This window comes from Dendrobium catenatum, unplaced genomic scaffold (genome assembly GCF_001605985.2).
Source record: "Dendrobium catenatum unplaced genomic scaffold, ASM160598v2 original_scaffold_43371, whole genome shotgun sequence".
Lineage (NCBI taxonomy): Eukaryota > Viridiplantae > Streptophyta > Magnoliopsida > Asparagales > Orchidaceae > Dendrobium > Dendrobium catenatum.
Window position 1 is genome coordinate 423,162 of NW_021361827.1, and position 23,713 is coordinate 446,874.

The window sequence follows — 23,713 nt, forward strand, 5'->3', positions numbered from 1 at the left end:
GCCTTGTTCATAAGTTATCGTTTTTTATACTTCTTTGATGGTACCATCACATTTACAATAAAAAAACAAGTTCTATAAAAAGTTTTTTTGGCAAGATATTCTGAAAAATTTGCGTTAATTTTTGTCTCAAGTTACTTGTAAACTTGATGCTCTATTCATCTTGACATGCTTTTCAGGAGGATGCTTGAATTAAAATTTGAAGACTACAGTTGTTTTGTTGATAAAAAAATATTGCAATTTTTTTTTTCCTGTTGATGAATTTACAGGGTGCAACACTGAAAAATGTTGAATACATTTGTGTTTCAAAAGGAAAAGAAAAGAAAAAAAGAAAGAAAGAAATGCTTTTAGTGCTGTCATTTATTTGAACTCAATCAAGTGAAAGCCCAGCTCAGGCCCAAATTGTCATTCCTTTGATTCAAAATTGAAATCACTGAGTGTTGTAGCTCAAGCTTGCCTCATTTAACTTCTAAGGATAATTGGAAATTGAGCTTAATAAAATTGGAAGACATCAGAGATTAGTATATAAGAAGGGTATTAGAACATCGTGTCATTACATTGTGGAAGCACAAAACGAAGAAATATGACGAGGCTTTTTTGAGCTTGTGCTGGCATGCAATCAAATCATTACCGAGTCAAACATTGTCATTTGCATTGAGGTTCTGTTCGGTTTTTTATCTGAAGTATCGAATAGTTGTCGAAATTAAGATAATTTTAATTATTTTTGGTGTCTCACTGTAGATCCGTAATAGCTAACCATAGTTTATAACGTCCTACACACAATGGAGTTTGTGTTTATTTTAGGTGTAACATTTCATGGATTCAAACTCATCTGAAATTATTTGTCAGTGATCTAACCTTGCTTGACAGCTTTGTTTTTCATTTTTTTTCTGTGTATCCTCGAAATTGTTTTTTTTTCTTTTAAATTGTTTTTTTTTTCTTTTCCCTTACCAAATCTAATTTCTTTTTCTTCCTGATATTTAATATTTTTTTAATTGGTTTATTAAGTAGCCATATCTTGATCTGGTTTGGTATAGTATGTGACTTTTGGAATTGCTTGTTATTAATGTCTATTCTTGGTAAATCTCAGGTAGGCGAGAATGAGCCATTTCTATCGGAACTTCTTTCAAGCCTTGCATCCACCATTGCAGATCTTGAGCCTCATCAGATTCATACATTTTATGAAGCTGTATGTTGGATTTTCCTTATTTTGTGCCCAATGCTTTTATGATATTTGCTCATTTAGCAACTTTTTAAACTTCATTGCTTATGTCTCTTTCTGCTCTCAGGTTGGGCATATGATTCAAGCAGAGTCCGATCCTGCTAGAAGAGATGAATACCTGAAGCGGTTAATGGATCTTCCTAATCAGGTTGGCAAACGTTCCAACTCACTGCAACCATTTCCTACCCAAATTTCCTTTTTTTAATATTTTTCTTGAATTCTAACTACTTTTTCTTGATGTCTGTGTGTACTTTGATACAGAGATGGGCTGAAATTATTGGTCAGGCTAGTAGGAGTGTTGATATATTAAAAGATCAAGATGTAATAAGGACAGTTCTTAATATACTTCAGGTTTGCAACCTGTGACTGAGTAATTGTTTTTCCTGGCCATTACCAAGTTTCTTTAGTTTGTTTGTTCTTGATATAGTAGGGCGTGTGGGTAAGTTTGCTCTGCAGATTTGGCAATTTTTGCTATTTAGTATGCACTTCGCTTAACTTGATTTGGCCCTAATTCGTTAGTGATTATTTTTTGGATCACAATAGGAACTTTTCTTCATTTTAATTTATCCTTTTGATTATTTGATTTGGTGATTACAAGTTTTCTTTCTCCTTAACATGTGGAAGTATTACTTTCTACTGTTTACAATTGTTTAACTGATTAATAAAGTGGTTTGTAGTTTCTCCCTACTAAGAAGCTGAATAATTGCTGCTAATTCGCTTTTCTTTCTGCAGTCGTTATTTTTTACATGGTTATAGATCTGGGTCGGCAAGGAAAAGCTTGCCATAAATTTTTATCATTTGCATGTTATTTCAATCACTTAATTCTAGACCATGAGTTGTTATATTCGTAATCTGATTAAGGTGCTTGACATTAACTTTATGAAGTTTATCCATTTTCATGCTGAAAAGCTGCCATGCACTTAAGCAATTCAGTACAGCTGAACTTTTGCTGCCCTTGACGGAAAAATGCTTATACTATTTTAGAACTGTCATTCCTTCAAGTATTGAAAAAATTACATATTAACCTTGGCTCTGATTTAAGGTACTATTGAGTCCACTGGCATGCAAAAATGCAGCAGTTCAATTACACATGAAGGATAGTTGAAATATATTTCTTTGGTTTTGATATGATAATTAAAATAAACTTGATATAACATGTAAGCATTAATTTAGTAAACTTAATGCAAATCCAACTCTAAATCTGCTTTAGATGCACGTATTAACAATCATGAAATTTGGAGATTGAAAGGTATAAAACTAACACTACAATAGAAGAAATCATGAATCAGTTCATTCAATCTTCACAATTGGAGATCAGGGACTGTGCTTTCTTGAATGGAACTTTTATTCACAAAAACAATGACATTAACATAACATAAAGGGAGTTCTTGAATGGAACTTTTATTCACAAAAACAATGACGTTAGCATAACATAAAGCAAGAGGAGATCCCTTAAATGCTAGGGAATGAGAGCTTCTAGGTGTCTACCCACGCATAAATGATGATAGCGAATAACACATCATGAAACAATGTCCTTTTGAGCCATGCATAGCATGGCACATATTATTTTAAAATTAATGCAAATATTAGAAAAACATGAATATCTTTTTAATAAACCTACATTAAGATAAATCATACCTTAAAAGGCAAGTAGAATATTTTATTATTTTGTTGTCTTGCATGAAAATTAATGAAAGACAATTAGATTGAAAGTAAACTATGTTGGCAAAGCAGTCATGATGCATGATTGTTTAGGGTTTAGGTTTCTTAATGCAACTATTGTGATGTAATGAATCTGGCTCATGCAATGAAATAGAAGTATTAATACATTAGTAGTCCGCTAAATAAGTTAAAACTTTCTTTATTTTAAATAATAAATACGAGTATTAGAACTCAAATGATGTTGTGATGATCTAATAAATCTAAACAAATCACGTGAAATTTGAAACATGCAAAACTAGCAAATAATTGTAATGGATTCTCAGTTGTATGAAATTCCTTCGGAATTATGTAGTCGCATTTCTATCACTTGAAGCAATCACATTTTACTAGCACTCACAATATTCAATATTGGAAGAAATAATTGTTATTCAATTATATGCCTTGAAATATAATCTAAAAGGCAATACATTTTTATTCTTTAAAATATTTTTCTCTTATCTTCAATCATTTTGACTGGATAATTGTGCATATCAATCTCGAAAAAAAAAAGTCATGTCACCATTTATCATACCCAACATATTATCCAAATGAGGTTTAGAAAACACATATTTAATTGATATTTTGTTAATTTCTCTGCTCTCCACGCATAGATGAAAGCTTCCATCTTCTAAAATCAAAGTAAAGCAACTACAGCGCAAGGACTTGTAATTTACTTGATAATTTTTTTAGTAATTTATTAACTTGTCTCTGTAGTTGCTCTTGTTTTATTGGATTCTTCTTATAATATGAAAAATTACGTTATGATGATCCATGCACTACATCACAATCTTATTTATTTCTCAATGTTGGTAATAAATTAAAAAGTTCATCAGCATAAATATCTTGAAAATCATCCAACATTTGATTAACACAAACAAACAAAACCATGATCTTGAACTCTACATGATTCAACTACATAGCTACTAAGGCATTTATCACTTACTCTTTTTCTCAATTGCATATGTACTCAAAATATGTAAGGATGTTTTCCCTTCGTTGGGAGCGCTTAATTTTTCTAAATATCATACATATTCTTAGGTTTTCTAGTTTTCAAAAATTACTCCTCTCATTAGTATGAAAAGCATATTTATTAGATTTCTTAAAATGAATAGCATTTAAATTATAAAGCCAATGTCTGTCCCGAATTACATAATAAATGGCCATGAACAACTTAGCTTTCCATATTCTATCAAAATAGGTAGCTGATTGAATAGGAACTAAATATATATATATTTAAGGCACCAAGCAGTTTTATCTACTTATGCTATTTTATATGGTTGTAGCTATGTTTCAGGTTTCAAATTTATGCAGTCTAAAGACAAATTTTGAGACAATGTTTATACAATTTTCACTATTAATAATATGCTTGCAAAAAGTTTCCTCAAATTGCGTTCTCTTTCAATCATATTTAACCTTAGCAGTAAATATAAGTTAACATGCGATATTCAAATATTTAGTTGTGAGATTAATCTAGTCATCTTATGAATCATCATCATCATAAATCAAAAGAGTTTAATTTCCTCATCATTACTCCCTCATATTAGCTTTCTTGATTACCTTCATCTCCTTCAACAAAAATAGTTTCATCGTCATCATTTATCATGAAATAAGTAAAATAGTGCAAGTTACTTGCATCATGCGCTATAGTGAACTTAAAACACAAGTAACACTCATTATTTTAAATTATTTTTTATACCTTGCAACAACAGTCATTCTTAGGGCGTGCCTTGCTATTTTTGAGCCAGAGTGTATGATGTTTTGTGCTACTGACAAGTATCATCTCAAGATTAACTTTGAAGCTCAAATAGATGGCACGCACGTGTGATCATGCCAATTTTGATTTAGATGAAGATTGCTGTATCTTCTATGTAGTTTATTGTTTATCTGTTCTTCATCTTATGTTATGCCAGGATAATGCAACTTATGTTTGTTTCTCAAGAGAAAATGGCCTACTAAGAATGTGGGGTACAGTGGGTGAGACATACCTAGTGTAATGAAGTATATTTACAATACAATACTCCCCAAATAACTCTTTGTTTTTCAAATTTCTGCTATCCACCAAATTTCAAGTTAGACTCCTGCCCGAGCATTTTTTTAGTAGAGCCTACAACTATTGATACCCTTTGAATGTCGAGAATGCGAACATAAAAAGAAAGAAATTAATTTTCTGGCCATTGAGTGATTCAAACATGAAATAATAAGAATGCTTTTGTACTTTTTTTAAGTATGACATGCCTTGAACAGTCTATCTCTCGTGTAAGTGCTCATCGCATCAACCATCATTCTCACTTGAATTTGAAACTTCTCAACACCATCAAGTATCATGCATTAAGAGCCAACTCAATGCATTGAAAGCAGTGTGGGAGTCAACCTCTCCTGAACCTTTTCTAGCTATGTTGGAAAGGTAACTAAGATTCATGAGAGCCATAAATCACATGAACCACTCATCCCCAACCGAACCAAGGTTGCAATACCAGTTGTTTGGGATTATGAAACCACAAATGGATTGAAGTTGGACTAAATATATTAGTGACCAAACTTATTTCAAGTCAAAAGTTGAAGCCTATGGATGAGAGCTAACAGACTTGATATTTTAAACCAACAACATTTCTTTCAGCTGCTAGACAGCTCTGCATCAGTTTCATGCACACTAAACTATATTTAGTTTGCTTATTCATGCAGATGAATGTTTAATTCTTACTATTTGGTTGAGAATACGGCTCTATCTAAAATATATTAGTTACAATTGACTTGGGTATACGGGCATAAACATTTAATGTTAGCTTCATCTTTATAGTACTTGTTGACATTGTGTGTCCTTTTTGATTAACTTAATTTAATTTATCTGGCAGACAAACACAAGTGTTGCTAGTTCGCTGGGACCATTTTTCTTGCCACAAATAACATTGATATTCTTGGACATGCTAACAGTATATAGGTATAGCATCAAATCTCTTTTAGGGGTTCTTTTCAGCGGGTTTCATGCAGTGAAGAGAGATGAAATTACTTTTATAATTTGCTTTTGTTAATGTTTTTTTAACCATTCATCTTCTTCCAACAGAATGTACAGTGAGCTAATATCTAACTCTATAGCAGAAGGGGGGCCATTTGCTTCGAGAACATCTTTTGTGAAACTTCTTCGGTTAGTTTGCAAAAAAGACTCAACCACTAATGAGCCATTGCCACTTGTGTCTTTCATACTTTTCAGTTCTCTTTTTATAAGTTTAAGCCATTGGTTTTTATTTATTATTTTAAACAGATCAGTTAAACGGGAAACACTTAAGTTGATTGAAACATTTGTTGACAAAGCTGAAGATCAACCTCAAATTGGAAAGCAGTTTGTACCTCCAATGATGGATCCTGTTCTTGGTGATTATGCAAGAAATGTACCTGATGCGAGGGAATCCGAAGTCTTGTCACTATTTGCTACAATTATAAACAAGTATGCTCATGTTCCTAACCCTGCACTATTCTCTGTTGCTTCGTAATCAGCTGCTAAGTTTTCTGTTTCGGCTTATTTATCTGTACATATGTATGCAGGCCTCAAATAAGTTGTATTGTTTCCCTTATATTTGCAACCATGCTATGCTTTTTCATTGACCTTTTCTACCTTGAGGAAGGTATTCTAGGAATTACTTTGTTTCGTATTATAAAGAACAGTTGCTTATAATCGTTAAATACATTATACTATTTTTGCTTATATGCATAAGCTTGTAATCATGTTACATGATAATTTTATAAGTAGTCACTCATCAGAGTTGTCAAAATCACTAGGTGCTATCTGGATGATATAGTTGCCTGAAGTTTGAGCCTAGGCTCTTGCTTAAACGAATTGGGGCACTAAAAAAAGAGATTGCAATATGACTTGAAAACTAATTTCATGTATGATAAAGAATTTAAGTTCTTCTGAAGATTGTCAGTTAATTGCAGCAGACACTTTGATCACATAGCTTAAAATAGTTATTATGAATGTGCATTGTAAAGATATACTGAAACAATCAAAATAAATTATTGCCTGAGGTTATTTTGGTGGGATTTAAATTGTGCTAATTTGGTAATCTTTTGAGATAGACTTTTGAGGTAGGAAAATTGAAATTCTTTAGTTCAACCAAAATTGATGTAAGATAAGATAGCTGGGTCATTAATAAAATTGACGTAGAAGTTTGAAGAGAATTCATAAATTGATTTTATATTGATAATAAGGTTTTTTATGGACTAATGAGTGGAATAGATTATTAAAGAACAGAAATACACTTTTTAGAGGTACATTAAGCATATGATTTACAATTTTAGTGGATGTGAATATGTGATATTGAGATACCTAGGTTTAACATGTTTTTTGGTATGTTAGATTTATTGTAAACAATATGAAAGATATAGATTAGGATATAATAATTAAAACTAATGATCCTAGATTGAAATTTACAATCTGAACTCATTTAATATATGGTCAAACTCATAATCATTTGCTTGGCTTGAAGTCTATATGTCACTTATTTGTGAAACTCTATTCACTAAATTTAGAGCTTTTTTTTTAAGTTTTTCTTTTTCAACTATATAACCAACACGTATTCTTCTTTAATAGTAACTATCTTGCGGTTGTTGGGGTTCCTTGATTTCATCAAAATATTAAGTCATCTATGTTCAACTGTCATAAAGGGATATTCTTGTACAAAGATCATTTTAGGAATAATACTTTTTATTCCGTATGATCATAAACAACAGCGACACATAAAGGGAAAATTATTTTATTCTCCTCAATGTTCACAAAAAATGGATCAAAGATTCTGTTTCTTCTCCAATCCTTATTTTTACTACAATGATTATCTTGACATGTCTATCATCTTTAGATGTGCTATCTTCAACGGCTTGGAATCATCCATTTCCAAGGTGTACAACTTCTTCTTGAGATAAAGCCTATTGACCAGAGAGCTTTTGAGATATAGAGATCCCAATTTTTTCCAAATCTCTATTGATGTTCCTTCATCTACAACCTCTCTTAGAACTTCATCTAATAGGCACAAAAGGATTGCACTATGTGCCTTATTAAGCACATCCCTGTGCAGTTTTTCTTCTATCCTCAAGATCCCTTTCTCCGATAGGGTTGCATCAAGACCTTAATGAACTAGAAGAGCCTTCATCTTCAATTTCCATAGGCTAAAATCAGTGAGACCTGTGAATTTCTCAAATTTAAGTTGCGTCATGGACATCTTCCTTCAAGAATGTTGCTTCCGGCAATTCAGATCAGCTGCTGTACACAAAACAGCCAAAAGAAAAATTGCTCCACTGCGGTCCACCTTCTTCTGCTGTCCAGAAAAACAGCCAAGAAAGCTTCCACTGCCGGTCACCCTTCTTTCCTCCACCTGCTGTCCAGAGAAAAAAACAGCTCAGAAAAACCTTTCTTCCACTTGCTGTCAAGGGAAAAGCAACCAAGAAAGTTTCCACTCCTGTCCAGGGAAAAAACAGCCTAGGAAACTTCTCCTGCTGTTTACCCAAAAACTGCCCAGAAACTCGACTTCTTGAGTTCAAGAAAGACTTTTCTCCTTCCCCTTGTTCTTTTTTGACAAATCTCTGATACTAATTGTTGAGAAAAACATACCAAGAAGGAAGAGATCTTGAATTCCTGCACCTTCTCCAGCACCCACCGGCTCCACCTAACCCGCTGGTCACCTCTTCTGCAATCTCCCTTACCTGGACCCGCTGGCTAGCAGCACATGGGTATTTCCACCGTTGCTACTTCTTGCTGTCTGGGCCGAAAGCTCACTGTTTTGGACATAAAATCTGGACATTATTTTTATTATGCATTCTCTTTTTGAAACAATACAAAGCGCCCCTATTTATACTAAAACAACCCTTAGGGGCAAAAAGATAAAAAAGCCTAAAACAAAGACTTAAATTTAAAATAGAGATAACATTTCAAATAAGAACCAAATATCTAATGTAAATAAAGATGTGTATTGCTACTATTGAAAATTTGGGCTTGACACTTTGCTTCTATAATTTCCCAGACGTCCCATTGAACTCTTTGCAGAAGTTCTCACACTTTTTAAATAACTTTAAAATGAAATACTCCTAAACACAATAAAATATGGAGAACATTGAAGAAAACAAAATTTGTAAATGAAGAAATAAATAAGAGAAGAAACTAGGAAGCAGAAAAAGCTACCAGTTAAGGTTAGTGGTAGCACAGTAGCGATAGCGAGGACATAGTTGTAGCTGTGGCTCCTAAGCAGCATAGTGCTTGTGAATGATTTGTGGTTATCGGTTCTTGTTTTTTTAATGAAATAGGTTTAGTTATGAATTATAATGTTAATTGGGCTTTTGGTTTATAATTTAAAAATGCCATGATAGCATAATAGAGAAATTTAGGCATACACCTCATTATAAATGCCTTGAGGTGTACCTCACATGACTGAGGTAAACGCCTCACTTGAATGTGAGGCGTATGCCTTAAGGCATTTCTGTGTGCCTTAGCTTGAGGCATGCCTTAGATTGCACAATTATAAACAATGTCAATTTGACTTTTTGGCTCATGGTTCAGCTCTCAAAGCATTTGAGCCAAGTTTAGGCCAGAGGCCTTTTAAAAAAAAAAAATTTAGAGAGATTTGATGTTGGAGTTAAACTCTCAACCACTGTTAGAGTGATTTATTTATGACAAGCTATTTGAATATAAATCTTGTTAAATTGGAGACATTTACTACAAAGGCTAAAAATGCACCTATCTGATCAGCAAATAAAACTAGTGTCAGATGATTAAGAAGGGTAGAGCTAAGGTAATATTAGGGGTGTCAAAACGGGTCGGCGGGTCGGGCCCGAACCCAAGTTAACCCGGGTCAACCCGAACCCGACCCGGTTTTACAAGAGGGTCCAGAATTTTAACCCGAACCCGACCCGTGCAGGTTACAGATTGACCCGACCCGACCCGACCCGTGAAAACTGACGCCTGTGGTCTGCTTCGGGTCTGCTTCTGTTCAAAGTGTCGAACGACCCGAACACTAAGGTGGTTGAGGCGGAACCGCGGTGCGACCGGAGCATCGCGAGGGAGGTGGACCGTGGATGCTGGACTTAGCGTGGTCGAGGCGGCACAAGGAGGTGGAGGCGTGGAGCGACAAAGCACCTGAGACCGGAGTTGGCTAAACGACGATGCGAAGCCTGCTCGCGATGCGAAGCTTGACGAGATTGAGCGACGCGACGACATGAGGCGACGGGACAGCCAGACACTCGGACTGGCGTATGATGCGACAAGTCATTTTCCCGGGTCAAAACGGGTCGATTTTGGGTTTCCAGGTCTACCCGAACCCAACACGGTTTTACAAACGGGTTAAAAGTTTGAACCCGAACCCGACCCGTAATGCAAACGGGTTGACCCGAACCCGGAATTTTTCGGGTCGGGTTCGGGTCGAGTTTCGGGTCGGGTCAAGATTTGACACCCCTAGGTAATATGGATCTATGGTTTTTTTATCAAAATGATTTACAAAAATTATGTTTATTGCATCAAGGATGTATGAAATGCTGCAGATATTTCTTTTTTAGGACTTTTTGAATTCACGTGAATTCTACAAATTTGAAATTTTATATCAAGTTAAACCAAACATCCCCTTTAGGTCTTCTCTGATCAGTTTTGCTCTTATTATGTGTTTTAATCTTGTCTATATTTTTAATTCAGGTAAATCCTTCTCCACGTTAAGGTTTCTTAGTTTGCAATTTCTCCAATCTGGTTGCAGGTATAAAAGCTTAATGATAGAAGACGTGCCTCGCATATTTGAAGCAGTATTCCAGTGTACTTTAGAGGTGAGCTCATGTGCAGACAGACTGAAGGTTTCTAGCACTCATCTAAAATTTTATCCAAATGCAGATGATCACAAGGAATTTTGAAGATTACCCAGAGCATCGATTGAAGTTCTTTTCTTTGTTGCGTGCAATTGCTACACACTGTTTCCAAGCTTTAATTCAGTTATCAACTCAGGTTAAAATCCTTCCCTCCCTCCCCTTGTACCTCCCTCTTTTAGTGCATGCGCCATCACACATATACTGGTGATATATGTAATGCCTTTTAGTCTGCTTAAGATAACATAAACCGGCTTTGTTATTTTGTGTATATCATGATTCATTTTATATTCCTGTTTTTTGCTGAACTATTAATCTACTCCTTGCCAGCAAGTAAAGGTGGTTATGGATTCGATCATCTGGGCCTTTCGGCACACCGAAAGGAATATTGCTGAAACTGGCCTCAACCTTCTAATTGAGTTATTGAAGAACTACCAGGTTTAGCACAACTCCCTTACCATTTCTTCCCTTCACCTAAACTCAGTTGGTTCATTGCTCTGTTATGTACAGGTTTCAGAGTTCCGTAATCAATTTTATAGGACTTACTTCTTGATAATTGAACAAGAAATATTTGCTGTCTTAACGGACACATTCCATAAGCCAGGTTTCAAGCTCCATGTAGTGGTTCTCCAACTTTTGTTCGGCCTGGTAAGAAGTTTTTACTAGTTTCTGTTGAAGTATTTTACTCATTCTTACTTAATTTTATGTTTCCTTCGCAGGTTGACTCTGGCTCATTGACCGAGCCTTTGTGGGATGCCTCATCAGTTCCTTATCCATTCCCCAATAACACAGCATTTGTGCGGGATTACACCATCAAACTGTTAGGAACTTCATTCCCAAACATGACTCCTGCAGAGGTGGCCCGCCATTTATTTATTGTCTTTCAGTTATCAAGCATATGAAGCCTTAGCTTTTGATCTTTTGCAGGTGACTCAATTTATTGATGGGCTTTTCGAGTCAAAACATGATATCCATGCTTTTAAGAACCATATTCGAGATTTTCTTATTCAATCAAAAGAATTCTCTGCTCAGGTAAGTGTCTTGTGGTTTAATGTCCTGTACTCTTGTTATGATTACAATGGAACATGTTAAAAAGTAGCAGTGGATCACTTTATCAACGATGCATTGTTATTGCACTGCTTGCTTGGTAGCCCATTGGTAGGAAAAAAAAGGTTGTATTTCTCATTTCTTGACTGCCCAGTAGAGAACTTACTTCCTATTATCGATATGTTATCGATATTTGGTTGCGGAATAAGAAGTTTATAATAATTGAAGTAAAATTAACATCCAACACGCATGTATGGCATATTCTTATGTACATATACGACGCATGCATATTACCTAATATAGACATGCAATAAATAAAACTTTGAAAACTTCAAAATCATTTAATTCATTATAGTAGCGTATGTATATTTTTTTTGCAAATAGCACATTTTATATACATTACAGTAATACGTTTTGGATATTATGTACATAAGAGAAGTTGACATTTTTTTTCATCTAATACATTATTTTATACATTTTAATGAATTATCCATGTTATAAACTTTTAATTAGTGCTTTATTATTTAAATGAAGAATATATTGTTGTATAATTAATTTAATTACAAGGGATTTACATACCTATCACAAAATTTTTATTTATATATCTAATACTTAAACTTTTATATTTACGCACATACTACCTACTGTCTAATCATATCAAGACATATACATGAAAATGTCTATTTCATTTTATGCTTTCTTTGGTGAATTTTAGGATAACAAGGATCTATATGCGGAAGAGGCTGCTGCACAGAGAGAAAGGGAACGCCAACGAATGCTTTCGATCCCAGGGCTGGTTGCACCCAGCGAGTTACATGATGAAATGGTCGATTCATAGCTTGAAGAACGCGACACTACTAATCGATTGAGATATCTTTAGCCTTGTTTTTTACTTGAGGTGATCATAGAAGCCACTCCTCCGACTTCCATTTCCTTTTACGGTAATTTTTCTTACGCGATCAAACAGCAGATGAGTGGCAGCAGATGCTTCTGAGGCTTCATATGATGCTTTGGGATCTCAGAGGGTGTGCAGTTAGAAGATATGTTACTATGCCATTGTGTATTTACTATTTAGGTTTTGATTATAGTGATTGTTTTTTTATTTCGGTTCTGCTTCTTCAATTCCTGACAGCACAATGATGCCATTCGTCAGCCTCATGTATTCTAATGGATTGTGAGAAATGTTTCATTCTGTGCTGGGAGACATCTCCATTTTTGTAACTTTTTTTTTTATTATTGCAAGTACCATTATTTTTTTTTTTGGCTGCAGCTTTAGAAGAACAAAAATATTAGGCTATAACAAGACATTGGAGAGAGAATGAGTAGAGGTTATATATACATACCGTTTTGGTGGGAGCAATAACATGTGCGCTCGATGACTGTTGAATATTTATTGTATGTTTTATTCATCTTTATGTTAACCGATGAATTATTGCGTGCGTGCGGAGTCAGGATATTTCCGGACTTCAATAAAAATGTGACACGTGTCTTTGTACATAGTGTGTACAATTGTAAATAATATATATAAATTATAAAATTATGTACATAGTGTATATGAATTTATATATATTATGTATACGAGTATAATATTGTGTACAAATTTGTAAACATTGTGTATAAGAGCACATGTCATGATTTTATTGGAGTTCGGACATAACTCTATGTTCGGACTCCGCATGTAATTATTTCTTCTTAAATAGTGGATAATGTTGATAATACGGGCGATGCTATGGTTTGTCAATGTGGGTGTTACATTATTTATGCCTACTTTTGGTCTTTAAGATGCATGTAAAACTTGATTTAGCCGCATGCACTCCATTACTTGCGAGGAAATTTATGCTTAGGCGACTATATATATGACATAGAGTAATGTCTGTAATCAATTCTTTACATATGCAATATTATTCACACAAGTACGAAGAAAGCATAGCGAAAAATACAAGAAAAGCATGAAAAAATGGTTTATTGTTTTTACCGAAGCCTAACAAGTCAATAAGAGTACTCGCGGCATAGACGGCTAGTTGGTCTAATGCAAATTCATGGTTGATTCGTAAAGAGAGGAGCTATCATTGTGGAGAATGACTTGACGCACCTCTGAATAGACAGTCTATACATTGGATCAACTAAGTCGTATCTTGATTGGGCTTAACCTAGGGGTGTCAATATTTGACATGATTTGAAAAATTTAAATTTAAGGTCAAACCGTTTTGCAAATTGGTCAGGTTTGGGTTCTCGGATTCGACGTGTTTGAAAAAATGGGTTGGTTTCGAGTTGACCTGACATGGGAATTCGAACTCAATCTTGGTTAACCTGTTTGAAAAAACTGATTGCGTATGCCCGTCGTTGCGTTTGTACTAACTGTGTTTGCTCGCCCGTTGCAATTGAGTTTGCTTGCTGTCCGCGCATCGCTTCAAGTGCCTGCCCGTCGTGTCTTTGCGTCTTCATGTTGTCTCGCGCTGACCATGTCTGCCAGCAGTCATGCGCTGGCCTCGCCTACTGCTGTCAATGAGTGTCCCACTATCCTGTCGTCCTGGGTTTACAAAATGGTGTTGGATTTGTTCAACCCGGTAATTCGACGGGTTGAGTTCAGGTCTTAGCTTTCAACTCGTTTATATAATCGGATTGGGTTAGGGTTAAACCGTTTGAACCCCAGGTTAATTCCAGATTCAAACCGACCCGAAACCCTATTTTGACACCCATAGCTTTTGTGCCTTACGTAGAACCATCATTTTTCATCATGGGTTGAATGACTCAACAAGATTCATTTGGGACGACTTTCTTATTGCTTCTTAAAGCAGCTTTGTAGTACAAATTTTTTAATTTTTATACTAGGAAGCCGCTTTAAGAAGTAAAAAGAAAGCCGTCCCAAACGAAGCCTTAGTCGAATGGATCGTCCTCATTTATAGACAGTTTATCAAGTTTTGTAGCGCAACGGCTTAGCTCGGGTTTCATGTAACATAAACTCAAATAGATCTTAAAGGACAATATAAATTAAATGATATGCAAGTAACGTTTATTTTGATTATCTCATTATATATATATATTAGTTCAACTGCCAACCTTGAGGTTTATATATTTAATATCTATTTTCTTTCTAAAAGTATGTTAGCCTTTTAATTCACTTATTTCTTATGAACTGTAGATTTTTGTAATTGTTTTTACAGGACACTTTCGTAATTTATTTTATTGGTCAACTTTTATCAAATCATACTACAACTTTTATTTTTTTTGTCTGCATTTTATTTATTATTTTCATATTATATCTACGTCTCTTTTCATATTTTATTTTATTTATTTATTTATTCGATTACACAAAGAGAAAATCTGGACAATTTCGTTGCAGTGATAATGCCATCCAATAAGGCAATAATATTCTGAACTTTATCCATTCTCTAATACTAAGAAAATGTTATCCATTTATGGGGAAAAATCGACCAGGCTTTTTATTTTTTATTTTTTATTTTTTAAAAAAATTGCAAATATCATTAAAACTAGAAATGAAAAGTACAAGTAAACCTAAGTAATAGAAAATATATCACAATCTTCACTATTTTTGTTAACAAATGATGGATGTAGATTATTAAAACAAGAAACATCCCAAAGGAAATTCTCAAAGTAGTTGAGGAGGCACAATAGTCTACCAACTTATTATAATTTTTAATTAAATATTATATCATAAAATACTTCAAATAATTAAATATTAAAATAATTTATGATAAGATAAGCAATTATCCTATTTAAATAGTTAAATATTTAGTATAATATTTAATATAATATCTCTCCTTAAGAAATCATCAAATCCATTAATTAGCATTTTATGTGAAAAATGTCAAATAATTTGATGTTTTGTCCATTTCAATAGAAAATGTAAAATTATTTGATTTTTGTATTTTTTAAATTATTTAATAATCACAATTCTATTACTTAATTACATATTAAATAAGTTCCTTTTTAAAATTACTTCTTAATAAAATAAAAAATAATATTATTTAATTCTTTGAGGAAAAATAAGGTGTCATCAATTTTGCCCAAGTGTTGATCATGCAAACTTTTTAAAAAATTATGACAGGCTCTCATAATATTCAAATTATACCCTTCAATAATTACACCTCGACAATCATATTTCTATCAGCTCCAACGACGGAGTTATATCCCAATACAAATATTTTTCTTCCATACGCCATCAGAAATCTATAATAAAATAATTAGGGAAAAAATCGACTAGGTTAGGTTGGGGGGTATATATCGTCAACTACTCGCGTAGGTGCGCGGTCTTGCCCGACATGGCCAGAAAACTGCGCGAAATGGGCATACTGGTTTTGATTCTTCTTCTGACTGCTCCGTTGACTGGGATCGCTGCTGGAATTGGGGAGGATTACGTGAGGCCGGCACCTCGTAAAACCCTAAGCTTCTCCTGGCCATGGAATCGCAAGCATTCAGATGGACCCCAACAAGTAAACTTCCCTATTTTCCTTTGCGAGGATTTGATTTTATTTTCCCCTTGATTTCCATGACTTGGTGTTTGATCTGCTGCTCTTACTGATAAGTCTTGTATTGGGCGTTTGAGGTAGTTTGGTGTTTCTTATTTTAATTGTTCTCTAGATAATTTAGTTGGTGCTGTTGTTGCTGCCAATACTTGTTGGCGTTTGATCTGCTGTTATTTCTGATATAGGGGTTTGAGATAGTAGCTGTTTCCTTTTTGGTTTGTCCTCGTAAATCCCTATGTGGATTTGTGTGTTTTTTTTTTTTTTTTTTGCGTTGACGGAGGTTTGAATGTCTGCAAATTCAAGAGCAGAGCCTAGAGCTTAAACTTGGGAATCATTCATTGTAGATTGAATAAGAAACACCTGATGTAGTTTTTTTTTCCTTTAGTTCCCGAGGGAACGAAGTAGGTTAGTGAGTTTTGAGGCCATTTTACTGGTATCACGGTCGAAGGGTTTGTGTAAAATTGAGTTTTCTGATATGGAATTGAAAATTTTCAATTCGCCTTGAGAGATAGTTTATCGTAATCTGAACAAATGAGCATAAGTGAAGCAGTGATATAACTTCTCAATAAAACCTCTCTTCTTCTTGATGTGAGATAATTTAAACTATGTTCTCTGCTCAACAAAGATCAACAATATGTGAAAGACATTGCTCGAACAACTTCTGAAAAAAAAGCTAATGCATGGTGTAGCCCTGATATGCCATTTTCTTAGAAACATCCAGACAGCAAAGTTCTACTCTAGAAGGTTGATGAAGTAAGCTGTTTGCCACTTGGACAAAGTAGGAATAGATAAAATTTGTTCTGTTAAAGCCAAGGCTACAATACTGCAAAAGCTTTCTTAATTCCAATCTATTGAATTGATTGATTGAATTTGCCACTAAGGGAGCTGTTTAAGATAATCTTGTAGAGATTAGAAAAAATGTCAACCATTTATACTGACAAAATGCAGGAATCCGGGAATCATGAGAAATGGAAACAGGCTTACCTAAATCTACTAACAATCTAAATTTGAATATCTGAACCTAAAAACTCAGATACTTTGCATGTGATTTTGTTGAAGCATTGTCGGACTCTTTTTAATGAAGATTGTGAAAATAAGATTGACTATAGTGACCTTAGCACCCTAAATGAAAATAAAGATTTCTGTTTTTATCGGCGTATTAGTAAAACTGAAGTTAGAGAGGCTTTTAAAAAAATGAATGGTGAAAAAGTTGTTGGACCTGATGATATTCCAATAGAGGTGTGGAAATGCTTAGGAGATGAAGGAATTTCTTGGCTCACTAAACTTTTTAATACTATTTTGAAAACTAAAAAGATGTCAGATGAGTGGAGAATGAGTGTGTTAATTCCTATTTTTAAGAATAAAGGTGATGCACAAGATTGTGCGAATTATAGAGGTATTAAGTTAATGTGTCATACTTTAAAACTATGAGAGCGAGTTATGGAGCATAGGTTGCGGCGTGATACTAATGTTTCTCAAAATTAATTTGGATTCATGCCGGGTAGGTCGACTATGGAAGCCATGCATTTATTAAGAGGTTTGATGGAGAAATATAGAATAAGGAGGATCTACATATGATATTTATTGATTTAGAAAAAGCATATGATAAAGTTCCAAGAGAAGTGCTATGGAGAGTTCTTGAAAAGAAAGGAGTCAATAATGCTTATATTCAAATCATTAAAGATATGTATGCATGAGCTATTACTTGTGTTCAAACACAAGGTGGTTTGACCAAGTATTTCCCTATTTCGGTTGGGTTACATCAAGGATCAGCCTTAAGCTCATATCTTTTTGCTTTAGTCATGGATGTTCTCACCCCACCTTGGCCGAAATTCCCCCTCTCCTTGGAGATCCCGCCGGCTACCCCCTCCTCTCCTTGAAGAAATCTCCACGCCAAGCATGTATGGCGGATCCGGAGTTTGAGTGGGGTCTAGTTTTCCACGCCGACGGAAGCATCAACATCCTACGGTCACCTTGCTTCGACGTAGGATTCGAAGACGAAACCACTGTGGAAGAGTACTTGGAGAGAGTCGTGCCAATCCTTGCAAGCATCTACGACCGGAAATTTGCAAAGCACACTTGGAGTCTCGAAAGTCAAGCATTCACGCCCTTCGCGTCATCGTCGACTCCTCCGTGGCTCAAGACCCTTGGCATCGCAACCTTCCTCGTGGCATCGTTTGGTGTGCTGAAATTCTTCTCCCGCAAAGCCTAGTCTAGTTGAGTGAGTATTTCCCCAAGGTGAACTTTTCGTTATTAAATGACGGATTGTTGTAATAGCTTTTAGTGTTGCTACTATTTTTGGTTGTCTGAAGGTTTTGGCTAATCTACATACTTCTTCGCCTAAGCTAGTTGATAACTACGAAAGTTTAATGATTTTCTTGCTATCTCAATAAGATATTAATTGAAATTACGTTGTCATTCACTTTTAATCCTCTTAAGAAGCTCCTTCGCATCTTCGTTTTACATCAGGAGCTGTGATTCATGAATGGCAAAAGTAGTCAATTAACTAGTTCAGAAGTATCATATGACCAACAAAGCTGACATTATTACCAGTCAACCCAGTTAGCCAACATTTTGCTTTCCTTATATATATGAAAAATCAGGTATTTTATACTTCTTAGCAGAGATTGGAACCCAAGAGATCCTGAATTCAAACCAAATTTAGAGAGTTTTTATACTTCTGTGACTCCATTTTGTTGAGAGTATAGGGACAACTTGTTTGATGTATAATGCCTAAGTTTATTAAATGTGGTTGAAGGGTGGTATTCACATATTCACCGCCTCTATCAGTGTGAAAATTTTTTATGGATTTTTTAAATTGACGTTCAACAAGATTTTTAAATTGTAAAAATGTGGAGCAAACTTCAGATTTTGAATGTAATGGATAAACCCATGAATAACGACTGAAATCATCAACAAATATGACATAATAAAGATAAGATTGCATTGATAAAGTTGAGGAAGGATCCCATACATCACATTGAATAAGTTCTAAACATTCAGTGGACCTAGTAGTACATAAAGAAAAGGATAACCAAGTACATTTTGCACAAGCACAGGCAGTACAATGAGGAATTTGAAGTAAGTGAGAGCTGTTTGAGAAAATTATGGGGATCAGTTGTTGAGTTGCAGAGGACGGGTGGTCTATTTGTTTTGTCATCAGAAACTCTGTTCAATCCACTCTTTCTATATGAACTTGGTTTTCTTCATGCATGACGCTATGCTAGGGAAAAGTAGATACAGCGGCTACAGCCTCGCCCCTGTTTTCCTAATCCTATCCCTTCTTCATTTTCAGGCTAACTTCCAGAGCTTTCTACCATTCTCATTATCTTCTCTGCATTATTAATACTTCATTAAGAGTAAAAGAGAATGGCCACTTTCCATTTTAATTGCTAGTAAGCTTAACTTCATGTTATAAATGCTTTATTGCTTTTTCTATTTCAGACTACTAAGAATAGCGAGTGGACTTCTGCAGGTTCACATTTCTCTTGCTGGAGAGAAACACATGAGGATTTCTTGGGTCACTGATGATAAATCTTTTCCATCGTTGGTTGAATATGGAACGTCCCCTGGGCAGTACACAGACTCATCTGATGGAGAGAACTTGTCCTACAGTTATATTTTCTACAATTCAGGGAAGATCCACCATGTTGTTATTGGACCTCTTGAAGACGATACAGTTTACTACTACCGTTGTGGAGGGCAGGAACCAGAGTTTCAGTTTAAGACGCCTCCTTCTAAATTCCCATTAACTTTTGCTGTAGTTGGTGATCTTGGTCAGACTGATTGGACTGCATCCACACTATCGCACATCAATGAGTGCCAATATGACTTGCATTTGCTCCCAGGGGACCTTTCCTATGCTGATTATCTACAGCACTTGTGGGATTCCTTTGGCGAGCTGATACAGCCATATGCAAGTGCTAGGCCGTGGATGGTAACAGAAGGGAACCATGAGATGGAGAGTATCCCATTTATTAAATCTCCATTCCAGTCATACAATGCAAGGTGGAAAATGCCTTATGCAGAGAGCGGCTCCACTTCAAATCTCTATTATTCTTTTGAAGTTGCAGGTGTTCATGTGATTATGCTTGGCTCTTATACAGATTATGGTGAATATTCTGACCAGTATGCTTGGCTAAAGGTTATTTTCTTTGCATTTTTGTTTCTTATCCTCACATCAACACTTTTTCTATTTTTTACTAGTGGAATTGATCATATGGTATGGTGAAATTTGCCTATTATGTGTGATAATAGCGAGCCATAAAAGGTCAGCTTTCATGATAAATATTAGGGAAAGATGCAACTTATATACGTGAAATCATACTCATTATATATTTCGCCATTTAGTGTGGATGACTTTAACCACCATCATCATTAGCCTACTCGGAATATTTTGAGCCAGCTTTATGAATTTTCATTCATCATTCATTCTTGTTTACGTTGAATATTGAATGATGTATTGATGTGCTAAGTTGATTATGCGCCATTTTTTATACAATTTATAGTCTCCCTTTTGGTCTTCTATTTTTTAAAATGTTTTATCACTATGTTTCTTTACCATTTTATTGGTGAATTATCTGCCTCCATATAGATGCCCAAATCATTATATTCTATTTTCAGCACTTCTATATCCAACATGTCTTACTCCGATAAATCTTCCTAATAATCCCAATATTATTATTTCTCAATCTAGTTTTTCTACTTCCAACACATCCGTCTAATGGATTCAAGTTTTGCAGCTATCAATCTTAGACCATCTCCTACCGAAATACTCATTTTACACTCCAAAATATAATAATACTCGAAAATGCAGTAACTCATCATCAACCGAACTCCATTTAATAACATAAAAAAAGAATATATTGGGTATATCCTTTCTCCAACCAAACTACAACCGAACAAAATGGCGAAAAAATTGCGTTTGTGAATAGTGCGACGCATTCCCCTGGCGCAAATTGCTGCTGAATATGACGTTTGGTTGGAGCTCACGGTAAAAAACAATCGTTTGGCGTTTAGTTGGAGATGACCTAGACCCATTAAACTCGAAACTTTCTTTGCGTTTTAGTGGAAGTTAACATTATCTGTTTTTCTACCACATATGGTTGGCCAACACGGTATAAATTTTGCTGTATCCTATATTTGCTTTTACATCGTTTAATGTTTCTGCACAAATGTATAGTTCTATTTTTTTATGTATATTCTTTGGATTTATACGTTAAAACTATATGCATATATTTTTCATAAACAGGCTGATCTTGCCAAGGTAGATAGAGAAAGGACACCATGGCTTCTAGCTCTTCTGCATGTGCCATGGTATAACAGCAATTGGGCTCACCAAGGGGAAGGAGATGATATGATGGCTGTAGTCGAACCAGTGCTCTATGCTGCTGGTGTTGATATCTTGATTGCCGGTCATGTGCATGCTTATGAAAGATCAGTATGTATTTAATTTCTTCTATAATAGCTCCTGAACCTTACTATCTTCTTAATGTATTTTAATTTCTTCAATGATAGTTTCTAAGCTCTGCAATTCTTGAACAACAGGAACGTGTCTACAGTGGCCAACTAGACTCTTGTGGTGCCATACATATTACCGTTGGCGACGGAGGTAACAGAGAAGGACTGGCTCTAAGGTAAGCACCGCTTTCACAGTCGTTTCCAATAAAAACATGCTAAATTGTATATTTTACCGGTTGACCTGAACCCGAAATTTTTCGGGTCGGATTTCAAATCGGTGTCAAATATTGGAGAGTTTATTCTGTGCGGACACCGGATGGGAGAACCGTCCGGTACCGCTTGGTACCGAGCGCGGTACACTTTTGGGGTGACGTGACACATTTTTATTGGTCTCTGACGACGTCCAAACTCCGCACAGAATAATTTGTCCAAATTATTGACACCCTAATTTTACCATCCAATATAGTTTTGGTTTTAGTTCATTCAAATTTTATTTTTGGCAGATATCACCACCCGAAACCAATATGGTCAGCCTTTAGGGAAGCCAGTTTTGGTCATGGAGAACTGAAGATTGTTAATGCAACTCACGCATTTTGGAGCTGGCACAGGAACGATGATCATGAATCGCTCAGTTCTGATGAGGTTTGGATCAACTCTTTGGCCAGTGCTGGTTGCCTGAGAAGTGAAATGCGTGACTTCAGCAAGATTCAGATCGTTCCTTAAAAAATTGCATGAATCCCTCTCTATATTTAGTATCCACTGGAGAGGTTCAAACCGCTCATGTAAATATCACTAATCATATAAAGTTTTATGGCTTATATGCTGTATCTGCCATCTTTTAGTTGGCTTTTAGTAGATTGGTTTGCTGAGTTTTCGTATTATGCCATTTGGTATAATAATGTATATGGTTTCTATGTTAGAACTCACATACCTGTTTGTTATATACATGAAACAATTCAGCAAAACAATTTGAAATGGTTGTAGCACATCTCATGCTTACATGCAAAGATTTTTAACCAATAATTGTTCAAAACTTCTAATCAGCAGCTTCCTCAGCTTTCTCACTTCAATATCCTTTTTGTTCCTCAAGCAAGCAGATAAATAAATATTTGATTGCTGTCTGAAAATAAAATAAAATATTAAGAATATTATCTCAAATTGGAGAGATTATTTTGTGTGGAAGTCGAACTTAGCTCTACATCCAAATATCTATCAGAATAAGCCTCATCAACAATATTGAGCTGCGGTACCGAATGGTGGTACAACAGTACCAAACGGTGGTACCACGGTACTGAGCCGCGAGCTTAGGTATTCGGATGGGTTTCGCTTCCACACAGAATAGTTTTTCCTTAAACAGACCTTCAGATGTAAGCGACAATTGAAAATGTTATTATTGTAACATATTTAAAAGTTAGATGCTAAATAAATGCTTAAGAAAAGATAAATAATTTTCATTTTCTCATTTAATTTGCTGTCTGCTTTCTTCTTTTAATACAAATTAAATTATGATTAGACATAATATAATTCAAAGTGAGAAATTGATAAATTATCATATGTTTTTAAATATATATCAAATAATTAATAAAATAAATCTAATTATAGTTAATTAATCATTAAGTTTAGAATTCATTACATGCCAAAGATTTGATAATTAGTTTAAAATATTAAATATTTGAAATTAGATTAATTATTAAAGTCATTTTTTCAGATTATTAATTGTTTGGAGTGGGAAGTTTGTATTTTGCAATTTGATTCTTAATATTAAATGAATATATAGTGAATAGAACATAATGCAAGAAAATAATATCTTACCAACACCAAATTGACAGAAGCTTCTGCAGTGGTATTCAAGAGATTGCCATTATATCAAATCACCAATATTGCTTTTATCATGATTAAAGAATCAGTCTTCTCTAAATTTGGATTAGTCAACTAATTAACTCAAGTTTGTGCTATGTATATAAGTTGGTCT

At 34.8% G+C, this 23,713-nt stretch overlaps 2 protein-coding genes across 3 annotated transcripts in view; both read left to right on the forward strand.

The window, feature by feature from the left end:
* The window catches only part of LOC110092069 (protein EXPORTIN 1A), a 42,820-nt gene extending 29,757 nt beyond the window's left edge, over nucleotides 1-13,063 (forward strand). The window contains exons 20-33 of one of the 2 annotated variants that reach the window (XR_003699490.1): nucleotides 1,088-1,186; nucleotides 1,287-1,367; nucleotides 1,481-1,570; nucleotides 5,773-5,858; nucleotides 5,982-6,062; nucleotides 6,180-6,362; nucleotides 10,645-10,711; nucleotides 10,776-10,886; nucleotides 11,078-11,185; nucleotides 11,258-11,395; nucleotides 11,467-11,604; nucleotides 11,675-11,779; nucleotides 12,510-12,692; nucleotides 12,765-13,063. Coding sequence is in view for 1 of the 2 variants with exons in the window: in XM_020816425.2 (XP_020672084.1) it covers nucleotides 1,088-1,186; nucleotides 1,287-1,367; nucleotides 1,481-1,570; nucleotides 5,773-5,858; nucleotides 5,982-6,062; nucleotides 6,180-6,362; nucleotides 10,645-10,711; nucleotides 10,776-10,886; nucleotides 11,078-11,185; nucleotides 11,258-11,395; nucleotides 11,467-11,604; nucleotides 11,675-11,779; nucleotides 12,510-12,632 (1,410 nt within the window). In the remaining variant the exon portion in view is untranslated. Of the gene's footprint in view, nucleotides 1-1,087; nucleotides 1,187-1,286; nucleotides 1,368-1,480; nucleotides 1,571-5,772; nucleotides 5,859-5,981; nucleotides 6,063-6,179; nucleotides 6,363-10,644; nucleotides 10,712-10,775; nucleotides 10,887-11,077; nucleotides 11,186-11,257; nucleotides 11,396-11,466; nucleotides 11,605-11,674; nucleotides 11,780-12,509 lie in introns of both variants that reach the window. The other variant, XM_020816425.2, reaches the window with a different exon arrangement.
* A 3,014-nt stretch (nucleotides 13,064-16,077) lies between these two features.
* Nucleotides 16,078-22,698, forward strand: LOC110092074 (purple acid phosphatase 18). The gene is made up of 5 exons (XM_020816431.2): nucleotides 16,078-16,248; nucleotides 19,757-20,425; nucleotides 21,533-21,721; nucleotides 21,829-21,917; nucleotides 22,245-22,698. Exons 1-5 carry the CDS (start codon nucleotides 16,078-16,080, stop codon nucleotides 22,462-22,464), a joined length of 1,338 nt encoding a protein of 445 aa, XP_020672090.1. The 3' UTR covers nucleotides 22,465-22,698.
* The last annotated feature ends 1,015 nt before the right edge of the window (nucleotides 22,699-23,713 follow it).

What these genes read in the sequence shown, in the direction of transcription:
- LOC110092074 (XM_020816431.2), top strand. Translation starts at nt 16,078, where the DNA reads ATGGCCAGAAAACTGCGCGAAATGGGCATACTGGTTTTGATTCTTCTT. An exon ending in ACCAGTATGCTTGGCTAAAG is followed by an intron (nt 20,426 to 21,532) that starts GTTATTTTCTTT and finishes TTTCATAAACAG; the next exon opens with GCTGATCTTGCCAAGGTAGA. An exon ending in TGCATGCTTATGAAAGATCA is followed by an intron (nt 21,722 to 21,828) that starts GTATGTATTTAA and finishes CTTGAACAACAG; the next exon opens with GAACGTGTCTACAGTGGCCA.